This window comes from Thunnus albacares, chromosome 19, assembly GCF_914725855.1.
Source record: "Thunnus albacares chromosome 19, fThuAlb1.1, whole genome shotgun sequence".
Lineage (NCBI taxonomy): Eukaryota > Metazoa > Chordata > Actinopteri > Scombriformes > Scombridae > Thunnus > Thunnus albacares.
In genome coordinates, this window is record NC_058124.1 from 15,289,616 (window position 1) to 15,308,528 (window position 18,913).

Below are 18,913 nucleotides of genomic sequence, written 5' to 3' on the forward strand. Positions count from 1 at the left end.
GGTCAGCTTTCGGGGGCTGGCCAATCAGAACAGAGTGGGCTCATCAGGAGAGGGGCCTTAAAGAGACAGGAGCTAAAACAGCCTGTTTCAGAAAGAGGCTGAACTAAGGTGCTGCATAAAGGATCTGTGTATGATAAATAAGGAGTTTTATGAACTGTAAATCATGCAAAGATATACCAGTAGAGCCCTAGTGTATGAATATAAACCTCAAAATATGTATGATACATCAAATTTATGTTCCAAGAACAGTCAAAGAAGGTATTCTGGACAATAGACCTGTTGCACCACTGTACAGAATTTACCGTATAACACTCTATATACTGTATGTAGAATGAATGTATACAGGATTCCATTTTTTTCTATTCAATTTGTGTTATAGTTTTCCATTACTGTAACATGGGCAATTGTTTCTGGTGGAATAAAGAGGTAACAGAGCCAAGCCAGAGGTGGGTGTGAATTTTACCCCTCCACACACCCATGCACACCCCCTGAAGGCTGCTGTCCTGAGACCACATGTGTCAGTGTTTGCATATGTAATGTAGGTATGAACATACTGCTGTACTGTACATATATTTAGATTGTGTAAACTGCTCTGGTTGGGGACAGAGACTAGAAGGTTACTGGTACAGCATGAGAGGTGGCTTTGCTGCTGAGGACATGGGTATTCCATTATTCCCACCATATTTTGCATCTCCATGGCAACTACACCGACACACACACACACACACACATACATAATAGTCTCTAAAGGGCATAAAAGGAAGTGAGTATAACTGAGTTTACTTTTGAGCACTCTGTACTTGACTACGCTGCTGAGTCTCACTGTTGGCCCATTGTGATTTCCAACCAATTAGGCAGCTATGGTGCAAAAGCCAAATGAGACCTGTTACTATTATCTAACATCTTACCTTTTTATAGACCTGCATGTTATAGTTGCCTCCAGTAGAAATCCAGAGGAAATCATTACAGTCATGGTGGAAAATAACTGGAACAAATTATGGGATGCGTTGGTTGAAGTGGCTTGGGTGGAAGAGAAGGTTGGTGAACATGCAGGCAGACACACACACACACACACACCTCCATCATGGTAGTAGCCTCTGTGCCTTTTTCTTTCTCATCGACCAAATCTATTGATGTACTGAATGTTGGAAGGCTGAGTCAATAAACAAGAGGAAAAGCTTTTTGAGGAGAGAGTGACTGAAAAGCAGAGTGTATCCACATGCAGTCCATCTTTCTGTGCATTTGTGTACCTGTAACTGAGTGTGTGTGTGTGTGTGTGCGTGCATTCATGTGTATACCTGCCCATCTCTCTCTCACTCTGAAGCGACTTTGTCCGTGTGCTGTCTCTTTACCTCTACTCACATCTCTCGTCCTCTCGTCTCCCCTCTTCTCTCTCCAGACTCACAGAGCTGACTCGTTAATGTTTAATGCTCACTCAGGAAGCAGACACGCTCAGCAAGGCTCACACGCACGCACACACACACACACACACACACACACACACACACACACGCCCCTAATACATCCCCCTAGCGACGCCATCCTCATTACCAGCCTGAGATTTGACCTTTCACCCCAAGACCAGATGGCTGATGTTTTCATTCTGGAGGGAGAAGAAATGAACCAGGAGTGGCTCCACATCGCACAGTGTCACAAGGAGGGAAGGAGGACGTGTGTTGGAGGATGATGGGGGGTTTTGTCTATCAACAGGGGGATCAGACAGAGATGTTGCTGAATCAGGCAAAGCTATTGCCCATTTGAATATTTGTGAAAAAATAAGGGTTCCCCATAAATGATACATGTAGCCATAACATAACTTGAAGAAACAGATTGTTATTGACAAGGGGAAGCCTCCTGATCACCAGTAAAGTAGATTAAGATTTTGCACAAGAGTAACCAAACAATGCAACAATACCACTAATGACATCATTGCAAAATGTGCACACAAATTTTCTAACCATACACAATCATACCACAGTTTGATTAGAAATGGCCATCTGGTACAGGTGTAAAAAGGGTTAACATAACCACATTTTAGGTGAATTGTTCCTGGATTTGCACCAAACCGCCAGTGTGAAAGCACCCTTACACACTATCATTTCTTCCACTGGCCTGTAGGCTTCACTGACTCCAGAAACTATGTGACAAAGTCCAGATCTGGCTGCAGGTCTTTGCCACTTTACACATCAAAAGATTCCACAAATCACACAGCATGGACGAGAGGCGGTGTCCGCATGTGATTGAAACTAAGCAGGCAGCAATTGTGTGAGAGGTGGCATTGTGTGAAGGTATGTGTGTGTGTGTGTGTGTGTGTGTGTGTGTGTGTGTGTGCGTGTGTGTGTTGGTGTGAGTTGTGAGAAAGAGATCGGGGAGAATGAGTGAGAGCAGAGGAGATTTTAGACCTGTGTATGTGTCTGGGTGTGTGTTCGTGTGTAGCCTACTAGTATGGCAATGGCACCATCAGGTGGCGGTGGATAGATGGAAGTTGAAAATGAAGGCTCTGTCACCTGCAATCTGGCTCATAAGGGATCAGACGTTCACAATTGTAGTTTACGGCCAGAACTATTTTTTGCCTTACACATAATCAGCGATTTTTTTTTAATATTAAAATTAAGGCGTTAGCAGATGGTGTGGTCATCCTTCCTTGGACTGAATCCTTGCTGCAGCATTTTGGACCAAATTTAGCAGCGTAGAGAGAACAAGCACAGACAGGAATAAATGAAATCACAGTTTGGACAAAAAAAAGCATGGATAACTTTATCCAGACTAGGAGAATATAAAAAAAGAATTTTCTTGACATAAGCATCAAAATGAGATAAGTATCAAATATCACTCCCAGGTTTCAAACTACAGGCTTTACTTTGATTGACACTGATAAGGTTATTATAGATCAAGTTGTTGGGAGGCCCAAATAAAATGATCTCAGATTTATAACCATTTAGTTGCATGAAACTGTTCAGCATCCAGCAATTATTGTCATCAAGGCAGTTAATGAAAGTTATCTGCACTTAAAGCTGGATGTTGTCAGCCTTAAAATGAAAACTATTATTATATTTGTAAGGTATGTTCCCAAGACGAAGCAGGTGTATGGAAAAAATAGTGGACCTAAAACTGAGCCTTGAGGCACACCACAAGTGAGATGGGCAGAAGAGGTCAAGATGATTAAGCAAAATACTGCGATCCACTGTGTCAAATGCTGCACTAAGGTTCAGTAATACTAGGACAAAGCAACCGGATACATCAGATATATAGGTTTTCATTTTTTATCCAATGGCAGCAAATGTGGTCAGCAATATTAGCCAAGTCGCCCTTGAAAGAGAGATTACAGTCTTCAAGAGAGCTTCTGCCAACAGCATTACGTGTTCCCTTCACTGTGTCTCTTTCTACCTCCTCCACAAACTCTCACCATCCTTTTCTACCCTGTTTTTTCCCTCCTCCTGCCTCTCTCTGTCTTGTACACAGACATACACTTTGAGAACTACACAGCGGGAGAGAAAGCCAGAGTGATGGAAACAGAAAAAGATTACTTTTCCATTTTGCAACTTGCATTGCGCCTGCATTTCATTTTGTCCACCGAGTAGATGGAGTCAGAGGGCATGGCTGGAGAGTTTGATTGTGTGTCATGACTCAGTGCGATCCTGGGGAAAGGCTGTAGCTCTGCTTATGTTAAAACACAAAAGCAATGTCTGTTCAGTATGACCTGAATGCTGAGATCACCCAGAGATGCACAGGAAGGCAGTATTTGTGTGTGTGTGTGTGCCCTCCTTTCTCTTTAATCAGAGAGTGAGTGGAGCAGAACAGAGCAGAGGGTTGAATCAGGGGCCTTTCTGCCTCTCTGGCTGACTTTGGCACTTCAGCCGTCTAAATAACCCCCTAAATAACCAGCTCCGGATGTTTTATCTGTCTATGTAAGGAGGATGGATTACTATGAATATCTCTTCATCTTACTGTAATCTTCTCCTCTCACATTACCACCGGAGGACCACCTGAAATCAGACATATGGAGCTCGATTAAAACCACACACTACTATGAGTTCTGAGTATAAAGTGACTGTCTGTCACTCCTCCATTACACACAACACACTAAGAGGAGGGGAAAGGGAGAGTTGCCATCTGAATGCAATGAATTACTTTCTCGTTTTTTTCCATTTTACCTTGGTTTTCTTTTTACTGTCCTCTTCATTTATTCATTCAGTCTTTCTTTTGGTTCTTTCTTTTTCCCCCTTTCCTTTTTTTTAAACTTCTTTCTTCCCTTTGCCTTCCTTTGTCAGCTCTTTCCTTGCTTTTACCTTCCTTGTCTTTTCATTGCAGAATTAATGATGTTGCTATAGTGATTACTAATGATACTGAATTGGTGTTTATATAAAACAGACATGCAGGGGAGACAGCATCCGTAATGCATATGAAAACATTTAAATAATAAACCACTCTTTCACCGAGCTTCAGCTGTCCCCACATGGTGCAAAAAATTGTTGCATGATAATTGGTTTTTATGCTTTGGTCTACATAAATAGACATTGTGTGATTGGCCTTAATAGTCATCTGTCCAAAAAACTGGTAATATTTAGCCTTGACTTTAGTCAAGGCTTTATTCTCCCTTCTTCATAACCTTCCAGACGAGAAAGAGAATTAATTTAATTCAATTCAAATAGCTTTATTGGCATGACCATAACAAAATATAGTGTTGAATTATCTGATTTTGGGTGAAAAGTCCATGTTCTCCTTCTGCCGAGGGAAAAAACTATTTATGTGTGTGTGCATGTTGTAAAGTGAAATTCTGCATTCTGTGTCTCATATAAAAGTTCAAAGTGAAGACACATGCTTTGTAATTGTTGTGACAGTGCTCTCACAAAACCCTCTGCATCTCCACTTGAAGGAATATCTGTTATATGTGCCTTATATTGGTGTGTGCTGACCTCCGCTGGTCATATATGGGACTACTCCATGAGAGGAGAAAAGTATTAAAAGTTACCCAGAGACAACTTCACTGACTCTGTCACTGTGAAACTCAAGTTCTACATACTGCAGTAGACAAATAGAAAAATAACTACATGCTCATATGTGCGTTATGTTTTTTTTTTATTGGCTTTGAAGAAAGACAGTAGATTTACCTTTTAGAAAATTATTTGATTTGGGTTTTATTACTTGATTTATTACTTTCAGACTCGAATGTCAGAATGAAACTGTCAAAGAATAAGGAAAATCTGCTGTGTGCATGTGAATACAGCTCCAGTCTGTCTCGTTAGCTTCAGCTAATTCTTTCCCTTTCTCTCTCTTTTTTTCTTCTGTAAACTTTTAAAAAAGCAGAAATACATTAAAATTACCTTTAAACAGGATTTCCTTCACATACACTTGTTTAGCATCAAAAACCTTGGAATATCATTGATACACACATTGACACACATATGTTGTTGTATTTAACAATAGTGATGTACTTAATGAAAACATTCAAACAATTAAATAACTGATATCTAAAATATTAGTTAAAGTCATGAGTTAAAGTCATGCTGAACAGGTTTCAGGCCTTATTAGGTTTAGGCTTTGTATAGCCAAGGCCTGATCCTGATATATAGTACTGACTTTTTATTACTCCTGTATAGAATTTTGAATTTTTGATTTGATTTAGTTCACAAATGTTCTTTTTTTGTAATTTTTTGATTGCATGTTTACATTTTTATATTTGCCCTGCAATCCCTGTTGACTGTAAAGACTCAAAGGAAGGTTCTCCAGGACAAAAGCACAGCTGATACCCCTGTATGTATTTATGACTAGGATGATTTATCTACCAAGATTCCACTCAAAGGCAGAATTACTTTCATTTTGAATGGTAATCAAAGTTGTAGCTATAACCTCAAATCTAAGCAGCACATATGATGTTAAATATTTCTCTCTAACATACATGTGATGTAATTATGTGCAACAGGTTCCACATAAAATATTTGCATCTGAAAGAGAATCTCCAAAATGGATGGATGAAATATGGCTGTCAAAGAAAGTCTTTTTTTTTTTTTTTTAATTTCTAAAAAGCAAAGGCGGCACTAACCCTCTTTGTTCCATCGATCCTCATCAGGGTAAAGTGCATCCCAGTTTTTACAGTAAAATATTACTGATTGAACCTTCAACTTTGTAAAAATACATGTCATTTTCTTTTCTAATTTTGTGGAAAAAAAACAGTGACCAAAGTAGCTACACTTCTACAAGAAGTGACATGAGGGAGACACATGCAATACTCAATATTGACCTTGAGTGGGCGCCATCAGCTTGAGTACCAGATTTATCTGTGTTACCTTGTACCAGAGACTATATCACTACACTTCAGTTCACTCTATAAGTTATCATTTCTTCATAGTGTGCATTATTATCTCAAATGACTGGTATCACCTCACATCCAAAATGTTTTGTCTACCTCATGTTGTAACTGATGAGCCTTCTGATTTTTGCAACCAGTAAGCAACTTTAGCGGATGTTAAAACAACCTTTGGTGTTGTATTTTGAATCGACAGTACTCATGAGGAGACTATATCACATACTGCCAGAATCATCTGATCCTGTCATACCTTTACAGTCTGCAATGAGGTGGTGTGATGTCAGCAATAGGACATTTTAAAAGTAATTCAAACTTAATAACAATACATTATGTCTAATTTTACAAAACAAAATTAGTTGTAATCCTGATGATAAAAGTGACAAAGGAAATAATTATGAAACTATTACTAAAACTATCACTGTGGAGTACCTACCACTTTACAGAATTACATTAAAACATTCATTTACCCTCAGTGCCACAGTGAAATAAGCATCTGAGAGTGTACCTAGAGGGGTTTGTGACTGGTCAACACATTCCTGTAGTGAGTAAACAAGCAGTAGTTTCAGCTACTGGGGGGTCACTGCAGTCTGCAGCTGTTGTATACAGGCAGCTTTAGGAGCCCAGGAATGCTGTAGAGCAAGACAGCAGTCAGGAATACCCTTTACCATGTATTTCCTAAAGCCTCTTACACTGTGAGTGTTGGTTACAGTGAGGTGTGGCTGTGGCGAAATCACTATGAAATACCAGGATGCCCTGAAGGAATTGTCGCTTCTTTTGTTATGTTGTGACCTGCATAACATTTATGAGTCATGTTGCAATTACAAATGGCCAAGTATACAAATTGCATTTTGAAAAATAAGGTCATTAAGATTCTGTTTAGTGGGACCTCATGAACTTCAGGTGAAGAATGATCTTCCCAGTTTCACTCTATATTTTGGACTTAGGTGGGCCTTTACTTATGTTTTCGAAGGTGGGGCTTCTGAACAGAATTTAATAAAAATACTGTAATTTAATTTATATTCACTTGGCTTGCCTGACAAGTTGAGCAAGTAATGATAGATAATAATAGATAATTAGCTTTTACCATTACATCATATTGTTATATGTTTTTAAATACATGGCAGGTCATGTTTGAGCACTAGATAGAACAATAAATCATCACTGTTTTTATCTCCATGTGAATGAAAAGTAATGATGCTTTGGGAAGGTCTTCATATTCCTAAGATCACAGATCTCACAGATCTACTGTCTTGCCTTGCTTGAATGGTGATAAACTTACCTGTATGGGTTGTAATGACAGGAAAGGAACCATTTACAGAGCTGATAATAACACTGTGTACCTTGTCTCATGTCTCTGCATATTTCTCTGTCATTTACAGTGAAAACTCTCTGTACCAGCACACACATACACAGATACCACAAAACACTTTAAATACTTTAATGCTTGTGTTATGGCTGCACAGCTTGCAGAGTATATGATTATTGTTGAAATGCTCTACAAACATTCACTGTAGATAAGATGAATGTGGGGATTAGAGCAGTTGCTAATTCCAATTTGCACTATTTTCCAGTATAATCTAGCTAACTGTAATTTAGGAGAAGTGTACAGAACAATTTGTTTTTGACAAATGCGTCCTCTGGCGCACTGGAGGACCAGTGTGCGTCATGCCCCCTTCAGGCACTGTAGGAAATATTAAAATTATTAGTTGTGTGTGGTTCATAGTGGTCACAAACGAGCGAACATTATGGACAGGACTACGGACTTTCTTATTAGGAATCATGTATATCTGCCTTTTCAAAAACGTGTGTCATTTTAAATTCTGTGTCCTATATTAATCAAAAGCTTACTGAAACTTGGCAAATCAGTGAACGATTTAAGTTAATGTATTTGCTTTAATATTGCGCTTCATTTAGCAAAGTGAGGTGGGGAAGAGGATTATGACCATTAATAAATATGATGTATTTCACTGAGATATAATGTTTTTTAGACTTTCTGGTGAGCCTTCTGATTTTTCAAACCAGTATGCAACTTTAGCAGACGATAACACAAACTAATATGTGTTGTTATACAATATTTTGTATATACATTTTTTAACTATATTAATAGTTGGAATTGTTGTATTTTTTCGACTCAGTGCAGTTTATATTTTTATAATGGTTTATAATGGTGAGTTTTTTAAATCTTTTTGTCATTTTTATCTTATGGAGTTTTCTTAACTGATGGTTTGAAATGTTATAATGTCATTATTATTATTATTATTATTATTATTATTATTATTATTATTACATTTAGTAGGTGCAATCTATCTACGATGGTAGAAGTAAACACTACTAGCGACAATACGTGGTGCTCACCAAGGAAACTGGAAATAACGAGTATCATATGAACGCATCACAGGATCCCCTTTTTGGGAGGGCTGATGTCATTTCAAAACTTAACTACACTCCCAAGTCAACGCGGAGAGTTGCTCACCTCCTCTTCTCCTGTAAAGCCTTTTCCTCATGTGTGGCGGAACATATTTTTAAAAACTCGAGGAGGTGAAATAAACGGAAGAAAAGCACGAAGCTGTCTGCTAGAGGCGACGCAGAAGGATTTTATACTAGAAACGCGGACCAGAGCCCCTCTTTCTGCGGGAAAAAAGCGGCTGAACTTTTTTTTTTTTTAAAAACTGCAACCACAAAAAAAATGAATCGGAGCTTTAATAAGTCGCAACCTCTGCGGAATGTGGACTGTAACGCAGTGGAGGTGAAGAGCAAGGTGAGTTCTAGGGGTTCTGATATACAGGCTCTAAATTGGGATTTAGGAAGAAAATAAAGAGCTCACATGGTCGTCCCGTAACGGAGCTCTAGTTCGTCGGACAAACTGTCTGCAACTTCACTCACAGGTTTTCCCCTTTCGTTGACAAAGCTCTTATCTGGTTCACGAAACGGGAGTTGAACGCACCAGTTTCTGGAGGTTTCTGTCATTTGCAGACTGGTTATTTTCCTCTTAGTTCCCACTGTGCAGCTTGTGCTGATTTTGGCTCTTTCCCCCCTCTGTCACGAAGCTACTGGAAAAAAAATTGGAAACATTGTTTTAGAATAGGCTAGCATTTTTAGCATTTGTTACAACAATCATTTGTCAAATCGGATGTTTTTACGACATTCAGCACGGGTTTTGTGCAACATAGTTTCAGCCTACTCATTGTTTTGGATAGTTAGTGAGAGGCTGACAGTGTAGCTTAATGGCTGCATAAATTAACTTAACCAGCAAGTAAATCAACACAATTACCTGTCAATTTAAGCTTATGTAATGGAGATCACTTATTTATACAGAAAATAAACAGACAGTACACTAATTTATCCAAGCCACATCGAGTACAGTAGCCCCACATTAGGCCTGTTTGATAAGAGTTAAGCTAATTGTCTGTAGTTTCTTTTTAATAGTTTGGCACAGAACTTACAACTATTCATAGCATATGTGCGCATAGTGGGATTCAAAACAGATACACACGTGGCACTGTGCCCAATCCGGACCATAAAATAACAATGCACTACTTATAATTTTCTCATCTCACAAGGACCTCTTGTGACCAATAGTTTTCTGTAGTTTCCATTAAAGTGATGTCAGTCTAAACTGGTATGTATGTACATATGTGTACATGCATAATCAGCACACAAAAATGTATTTGCATATAATTGAAGGATGTTCCTAACATGTCAAATTCAGATGGTGTTGCAAGAGGTGACTCATCCAGTCCAGAGGTCCTTTACACTTTTAGTTTTGGCTGCCCAGTTTCAGTGAGGTGGTGGGGGGTAGAGACCTGGGAATGCAGAGTTGGGCAACAGATATACACTGACAGTTGCTGATGGTAGGTGGGTAAAAGGAGTGGAGAGGCAAATTCATCCCAGGATGCTCATACAAATGATCCTCAATACACAAAATAGCTTTTGTCAGTTTCGTGTTTGTTCCACAGAGACACTTTGGTCACTTTGTAGCTACCAGAGGTTGTTTGTGGTTTGGACTGACAAGCCAGGAGCTGCGTGGCTGGAACAGGCAGGTTTAACAACATCATCACGTCACCACTGCGAAGCTGACTCACTGCATACGTCACATGTTTCCATTTTTGGTTCAGGTGTAACTTACTCACAATTAAATGTTTGGTCCCATTGTTCTATTTCTAGTGGTTTCGTTATGAGCAGTTTGTTTACTGGAGGCCTTGTAGTTTCACCTCAGGTCCTCCTCATCAAGAGATTTGATGGGAGAATCCAAATAAAGAAGAAAAGCAGATGGTTTGAGGAGAAGACAAGTGTAGAGTGAATCCATTAAGTTATGTTTGACTAAACCAGAATGGAAGATGAGGATATTTGAATAGCCTACTTTAGAAAAAACAACCTTATCTAGCAAGTAGCTCCACTACTTTTGAGTCTCTGTAAAGCAATTACTAGATGAATCAATTAGTTGATTGACAGAAAATTCATCACCTGTTTTGATAATCGATTGTTGTTGTTTTTTCTAAGATATTAAAAAAAAAAATTCTCTTCTCTTTTCCAGCTTCTAAAATGTGAATATTTTATGGTTTCTTTAGTCCTCTATGATAATAAGATGAAACTCTCTGGATTGTGGACTGTTGGGTGGGATGAAAGAAGACATGTTAAGCTGCATCTTGGGCTTCGGGGAAACAGTGATTGACATTTTCTGACATTTTATAGATGGATTAATGGATTAATCAAGAAAATAATAAATTATTAATAACTATTATTATATTATTTTAATCCATTATGAAAATAATTGTTGGTTGCCGCCCTACTTGGAATGAAACTTGAAATGTGCAGAATGGGTCTTTTTTTTTCTGCACATTTTTTTAAAGAGTAGGACTTACTGATGGAAAACTAGCAGACATTATTCTCTCAGCATCAGATGCTAATTTAATAGGAGATTGACACTGTGCTTTCAGTACATACTGTATACATAGTCATTGAAGCTTCACATAAGAGCTAGTTAGTCATTTGCATGCGTGGTTCCGCCTGATCCAGTCCTAATAGGTCAATCAATGCCTATTAGGACTGGACTCAATGTCAAAAATTGATTTTGGTATGTAGGGCAGCAACTAACGATTATTTTCATAATCAATTTAATCTGTTGATTATTTTCTTGATTAATCAATTAGTTGTTTATAAAATGTCAGAAAATGGTGAAAAATGTTGATCAAAGTTTAACAAAGCCCAAGATGAAACCTAAAATGTCTTGTTTTGTCCCGACCAACAGTCCGTAGCCATAGGGGTGGTGAGGTGTGGGTCCTGTGGGTCCATAGAAACTAGAAAATATTCACTTTTAAGAAGCTGAAATAAGAGAATTTGGCATTTTTTCTTTAAGAAATTACACAGAGCTACGCAAAACAGTTATTGGAAGTTGGCGATTAACTTTCTGTAATCGCCAACTATAAAACTAATCGATTATTCGACTAATCATTGCAGGTCCATTGGTGTGTCTGCGTTCAGGTTGGTTGACTGTAGTGCTGTGTATGTTATGTGCCTGTTTCTCACCGGTTCACGTTTGGTTTTCCCTGGGGAAACTGTTCCAGTGATAAGCTTATCAGGGATAACACCGGAGGTGTCTGGCTGCCTGTCGTGGAGCCTCGGCCAGGAGCTGGTTTCACTCACTTAAAGCTCTTATCAGAGACAGGGAGAGTGCGTGGGCATGTTGGGGGGTTGGGTGGGAATTTTGCTCCATTCCTCCTGCCCTTACTTTGATTTATCCACATTTTCTTTATTTCTGAAAAACTTTATCAGCACATTGTCAGTTTGAACCTTTGTCCTGTCACAATGAGTCACTATGCAGATCATGTTGTGTACTGTATTCATTTATTTGTCTCTGCCAAGAACCTGCACCTTACTTCTCAGGTGAGTTGTTCCTGATATGTAAAACGTTAGGCAAGGACCAAAAACAGATGTCAGTTATCTTCCATTTTCTCTCCAAACATGTTTCAACCTGTTGACATCACTTTGCTCTGATAGGCCAGGAAGACAAGTGATGTCACATTTGTAGTGATGTATTCTTAGGTTTGGATTTAGTATTGAAGCCGTGATTAATCATCCCATGTTCAGACTTGCTCGTACCCAGGGGCCAAGTTCTACTTGTAAGAAAGAGACTGTTCAGACTGATCATGGCATGCAATGCCAAGAGAGCATTCAGATTCAGAGCAGTTATGGAACTCACTGATATACCAAAGTATAATTATCGTTTGATAAGTCAAGTGCGTTGAAGTCTTACAGCGTTAATTACCATTCACGTCTAGGTTTCAATTTAAATGCTAACGACACCGACTGAACTCTTAACAAACCTGTTTGTCAACCTCTCATATGTAATGTAGGTTGAGTTTTATTAGCTGGTATCCAAGTTGGGTGCCACACGTTCAAAATGCAGGCACACCTGAGTGCTTTATAGTAAGGTTGTAAACTACCCTCCCACCCCACCAATCTCCTAACACGCCTCTTAAATTTATATGTTATCTTCTAATTACAGAGCAGGGTTGGTTAATGTATCCCCCCTCTTCTTCTCTCCTTCTATTAAGTAATCTGTTCCTCTATTCTGCTACTCTTGTCAGCAATCCCCCCCCATTATCCTGCTCCTGGATCATCTCCTTACTCTTTCCCTCTGCTGTCATCTTCCCTCCACTGTGAGCTGATGATTACAGTAACAAACAGCACCTTAGTCTACATATTACCACTGTGAGTCAGACACCGGTGCTCCTGCAATTGTCTGTTGTTGTGGTTTATTGAGCTGAGCTTTTGTGCCTCAGTTATATCTCTCCTCCTCACGTCTCTCTCTCCCCCCACCTCCATACTCATCTGTGAGTCACATGATGACCCCACTGTGACCCTCAGCTGTGCTCTCATTGGTGGTTCAACGACCTAGCCGGGAAAGCTGTAGCACATTATTGTTCAAGTCTGTGCTCTTGTGCATAAACTGTGGGTGGGAGGTGGGGCTGCCTGCCACTGTCATTTATATATGCTGAGGCAGCTTACTCATCCACCTGTATTGTTCTATTGTACAGCAACACCCCCCCTCCCACCACCCCCTTCCCATTTCCTGCTATTTTCTTGGTCAAAGTTACAAGTGATATGCAGCTGATATTAGTTTATGCAATATGATCGTAGCGTGCAGTGTAAACACATAGCTACAAGGTTTCCCCCAGGAAATAGTTTAGCTTTAAAGGTGGTAAGTCACACAGATCCAAAAGACATGCATTTTGGAATCAATTTACTTAGTAGATAATGACATAAACAACAGTATATATATAAAGTTATTATTATTATTTGCTTTTTTGCAGAGAGTTAGATGAGAAGATTGATACCACACTAAGACGTGGGAGTGGTATCAATCTTCTCATCTAACTCTTAGCAAGAAAGCAAATAGGCATATTTCCCAAAATGTCACACTATCCCTTTTGTGGCATTTGCTGTGTGAAAAGCGCCTCTGCTTTCTGAAGGTCAATGTTACATTTCATCAAAGTGAATAGATTATTTATGATTGTAGTGGAGGTGTTATTGCCGCCTCCTCAATAAAACACCAGTCTTTCATATATACAGAGACACCCATATTTTGCGTGTATTCATTTATGTACCGGATTTATTGTATTGTTGAATAATGAGGATTTACTGTGCTGTTGATTTGTATTTTTCTGTAAATGTCAAACTCTTCCTGAGGTGTTGACTTTTTTTTGTAGAGTGTAACATGCAAATGTAGCATAAATGCTATTGCTTTGGCTGTGTTGAAACCTGTTTTGCACAGGATTAAAGCTAATTTAGATTCTTTATTATGTAGAAATTGCTTTCCCTGTGCCATGTTTTTCATATGTTCCTGACCACAGCATTGACAGAGCTCAGCTGACTTCCTATCTGTTCATTTTATGTGTACCAGTCAGATGGTTCAGATGAATGCATGAGGTTGGACTTCCCAGGTTTCCTCTTCCTGTTTGGTTGCCCTAGTGACCGTCCCTTCAATGTCCTTTCTCTTTTGATCTTTTTTTCTCTTCAGTATGGAGCAGAGTTCCGCCGGTTCTCGGTGGACCGGGTCAAGCCCGGCAAGTTTGAGGAGTTTTACAAACTCATTCTGCATATTCACCGCATCGCCAACATGGAGGTAATGATCGGCTACGCTGATGTCCACGGTGACCTGCTGCCGATCAACAACGACGACAACTTCTGCAAGGCGGTGTCAACAGCTCACCCACTGCTCAGGATCTTTATACAGAGACAAGGTAGGTTGTTTGGAAAGCTTTAAAGATCATTTCTTATATTTACTGCCAACCAAGGATCAGGATTGCAACATTAAAATCCTAAAGATTATTTCTTAAAACTGCTTGTTAGTTTAAATAAACACTGGATGGATATTGGTTTTCAAATATCCTGCAACTGGTAAACCTATTAAAAACTCATCTATCGCATTAACTCTGTCTTGGGCCGCAATTATTGTGCTGACTCGAATCAAGTTTCCCCACAGAATATTTCCTTATCCAATTATGTCTGTCTTCCCGCTATGGGAACTCGAAGCCTTTTTGTTTACTTCATGCAAGGCTCTGTGTGTGTGTGTGTGTATCTGAATGTGTGTATTTTTGTGTTTCCTGCCCTCTTATTGGCTGGATCTGTCTCAGTCTGTGTCTGTCTGCCTAGCTAAGTCCTATGTCTTATCCAAAGGAAGAGCTCGCAGGCAGATGAACACACACACGCACACACACACAGACACACACACACCCACACATGCATACACACAGGCCGGTGCCTCGGCAGCCCATAGAAATCAGGTCATTGAGCAAAGCCTGTATCCCGGCATACCAGACATTACTGAGAGACAAAAGATCTGCATGAAAAGAGAGACTCCTTACTGGGCTCCCTCCATTTATGTGTTGGTGTGTGAGTGCATGTGAGTGTGTATTTGTTCAAAGACAACACTACCATACCCTGAATGGGAACCAGTCCTCTCCATCTCTCTCCCTCTCTCTCACACTGATCCCAACTCTGGAGTGGGTCTTGACTGCCTGCCAGCCAGTCAGCGAGCATACTAATGAATCTATCACCATTCACATCTATTCATACCCTCAATCCTTCTTGGAATGTCCCTGGCTCGGTTGTGTAATGAACATGTACACTCCAGGGTATTGTTTTAATTGTCGTCCAGCGGTTCGACTACAAAAGATAGGCACAGTGCTGTGAATTATCTTGTCGCAGATTTCCTGTAAGAAAAAGGGTTTGGATATTCAAGAGGCCCCACCAGACTTCTCTATTGTGTGATTTCAGAGTCTTGAGAGCTCATATGGCTGGAGCTGAATTAACTCATTGTACGTTTGCTGATAGGACATCTGCCAAAGTTGTATAATGTGAAAATTAAAGTTATGATGATTGTTGGTTTTTTGAACTCGGGTCGCACAGATTGGCTACATTAATAATTAACTTGGTTAAACACTGAATGTCTTTAGGACACATGTATTAGTGCAAAATCACAAGGCCGTTTAAAGATAATTAAAGGTCTTTTCTGCACGAATCTGCAGAGTTTGCCTCATAAATGCAGCCATATGTTGGTTTTAGAGTTGCTTATAGATGTCAGGACAACAAAAATTCAATGGCGTTTGGCTTTGCTCAGTGTCTACCAGAAAACACAGATTATTGAAATTTTGTGAACATTTTAGTTCAACATTTTGGGAAAGATGCTTATTCCCTTATACTCATTATACAAATGAGATATAATGTGTTGTTAAGTTGTGAGTTTTAGAGGTGCTGGTGCAGATATTGTAACCTTGGACAGAGCTAGGCTAGCAGTTTCCACCTGCTTCCTGTCTTTAAGCTAAGCTAAGCTAACTGTCTCCTGGTTGTAGCTTCATATTTAACTGACAGACATGAGCACATTTCCCAAAATGTCGAACTATTCCTTTATCTTAACAAGTATGTTAAACAACCCTTCGTCAGGCTTCTCTTATGTTACACACTGTCACTTCTGAATAATGACTTCATTCCTGAAACTCGTAGTCAGTGTCCTGGTAGTTTGTACCAGCATTTTGTTCTCTGTCCTGTCCTGCTGTTTATCAAAATCAGTGCAGATGCTGTGTTTCCTAGGATGACATTTATATCAAGCATCAGCTACCTATGACATTAACACTGTCCTCCTTTCATCCCACTTTTTTCACTGTCAAAAATATAGGAGAAATGCCACAAAACACCAGACAGACTGAGTGATCCTTGTTAAAGAACAGATGTGGTGGCTATGAAGGAGCTCATGTAGTGTTATTGTGGCGTAAACACAACACTGACATGGTGATGTGGTTTAGGGGAATGTGCACTGTTGTGACTGGTAATGCTGCAGCAGTCTGCACATCTTAACCCTCACTGCAGTCTATTGTTAGTTGCTAGACAAAGAGGTGTGTGTATCACTGTGTGAGTTCCACATGTCTCAGAAGAGCTCAGTATGGTACATGCACGAGAATGTGTGTGATAATGACTGTGTCGGTCAGTACCAGCCTACCAGCACAGGTCATCAGTGAGCGAGCTCTCGGTGTCACCGTTTATCGTCTCTTTTCTCGGTCAGCAGACCACCCAGATGACAGAAATGGCTTCACACATGTATAAAGACAGTGTGACTCACCATTCAGTCACAGTGGGGACATTTGGTGTAACATAAACTGGTCTTTCACATGCATGAGTGTGGAAAAATAACATTTAATTGGACTGCTCCCCTGACAGCCTTTGTCTCTTTCTGTCTCCATAAAAAGTAAAAAAAGGCCATCTCAACTGTGAAAAAAGTTGTTACAATGAGTAAAACATTCATTTGTTTCCAAAAAAAGCTGCCGCATAGAACAAAATGTTCAAAATTTCCAAGTTCATGGATACTTTGTACAACAAGAGCCTTTTGTGTTTCACCAGAGATAAAGATGAAACAGAGAGACAGGAGGTGAAAGGGGGGAAATAGAAGAAAAACTAAGGAAAGGAGGGTTTATCAAGGTTGCATGTTCGTCTGTTTGTCAGAAAAAAATCCTATGATGCATCAAGGTGTGCAGACAGCAATGGTTTGCTTTACTAGGCTAATAACTCCCATTTTTGTATTTCATTACTCAGACAGACCCTCCCCTCCACCCTGAGATCAGACAAGTATCTGTGACTAGTCCGCTGTGTGTGTGTGTGTGTGTGTCTGCACTTTTGCTCCATGTAACAATAGGTGTTATACTGTGTCTGTGTGTCTCTCTTTTATCTACCTGACACCCCCCTTCCGGGTGTAGATTGCCATTGTTGGTAAGATCACTTGAGCACGTGCAGCAGTTGTGCAGCGATACAGCAGTAATCCTGCTGATGATACCTGTTACGCCCTGTGGAGAATGATGGCAGGCTTGTTTAATTATGACCTTTACCTGAAGAATAGAGGATCCTACTTTGCGGTTTATTCCCAGCAATACACGGTAACCTCTCAAAATAGATGATTACACAGTCCCTGCCTTCAGTCAGAGCAAGGGGAAGTTAAAGGATAAACCTGTGTTGTTTGTTTTTTTAACTTACAGCATCTTTGTTAATCGTCACCTCCGTGTCATTTCGGGTTGTGTTATTTAGACGGCTCTGAGCTGTAACGTTTTTCATTTTGCATATGATTCACTGCACAGAAAAACCCGATCCCTAACCCAGTAGATGGGAGCCTTTTTGCACACTCTTTACAATACCTTAAACCACAAGCAGTAGATACACGTCTGTTTTAGTGTAATTATTAACACAGAGAAATTAAATGGAGAGAAAACCTGGACTGCTTACCTGTTTATGAATGTTTAAATATGTACAAAGTGTATAAATAATTATGTAGGGTTATTGAATGATTGCTATGTAAATAACAACGGGGTGTTGGCACGTGGGGCAAACTTTTTTTTTTTTTGCATGTCAGTACCTATTCACATTAACTGAGACATTTGAGATGGCACAGTAACTATGTCAAAAGTATGATTTCTGATCTCTTAACCCTTCCACCTGCTTTAGCGTTCTCACTTTGGAGTAGCACTTCAAAAATGTAACATCATTTGTGACTATAAAGCATCATCAGTGTTCAACAACAGCAGAATGGAAATAACAACATAAAGACAAAGGGTGTTAAAAGTCATCCTTTTTTTCTTTCCTTTTTTTGTTAAACAATGTGAAAGGTATTCCAGGTAACTAACAATACCAAAACCTGCGGTGAAAAATCTATCTGTAGAGAGATGGGGGGAGGGTAGTCACTTCTCAGAGGGAAGTTTTGTACTGGGACTCTTGTACGTTTCTCATGCGTGCACACTCAGGAGGGGGAGGGGAAAGCAAGTGATGGGAAGAAATGGGACGCATCCAGAGATTTGTAGTCAAAGCGGAGTGAGTGAACCAGCCCTGTATGTGGAGGTGGACTCCTTGTCCGGTTGAATGTGTCGGTTTGTGATTGTAGTCGTTCAGTCATGTGTAATCAACTGATGATTCATGTTAGATCGAGGTCACATGCACATCTCAGCTCTGAAATGGCTGTGTTAGTTTCTGCATGTCAGTACAGGGGAAAGGATACAATACCAGTACTTTTAGTTTCCTATTTAATACAGTTAACTCAAAAGTTGTTGGTCCTGCTGCACCTGACAC

The 18,913-nt window shown here is 39.7% G+C and overlaps 1 protein-coding gene across 1 annotated transcript in view; it reads left to right on the forward strand.

Annotated features, from left to right (window-relative positions):
* Positions 1 to 8,717: 8,717 nt before the first annotated feature.
* pard6gb (par-6 family cell polarity regulator gamma b) overlaps positions 8,718 to 18,913 on the forward strand; it is a 33,901-nt gene continuing 23,705 nt past the window's right edge. The window contains exons 1-2 of the mRNA XM_044336273.1: positions 8,718 to 9,065; positions 14,328 to 14,550. Of these exons, the coding sequence (XP_044192208.1) occupies positions 8,994 to 9,065; positions 14,328 to 14,550 (295 nt within the window). The 5' untranslated portion in view covers positions 8,718 to 8,993. The remainder of the gene's footprint in view (positions 9,066 to 14,327; positions 14,551 to 18,913) is intronic.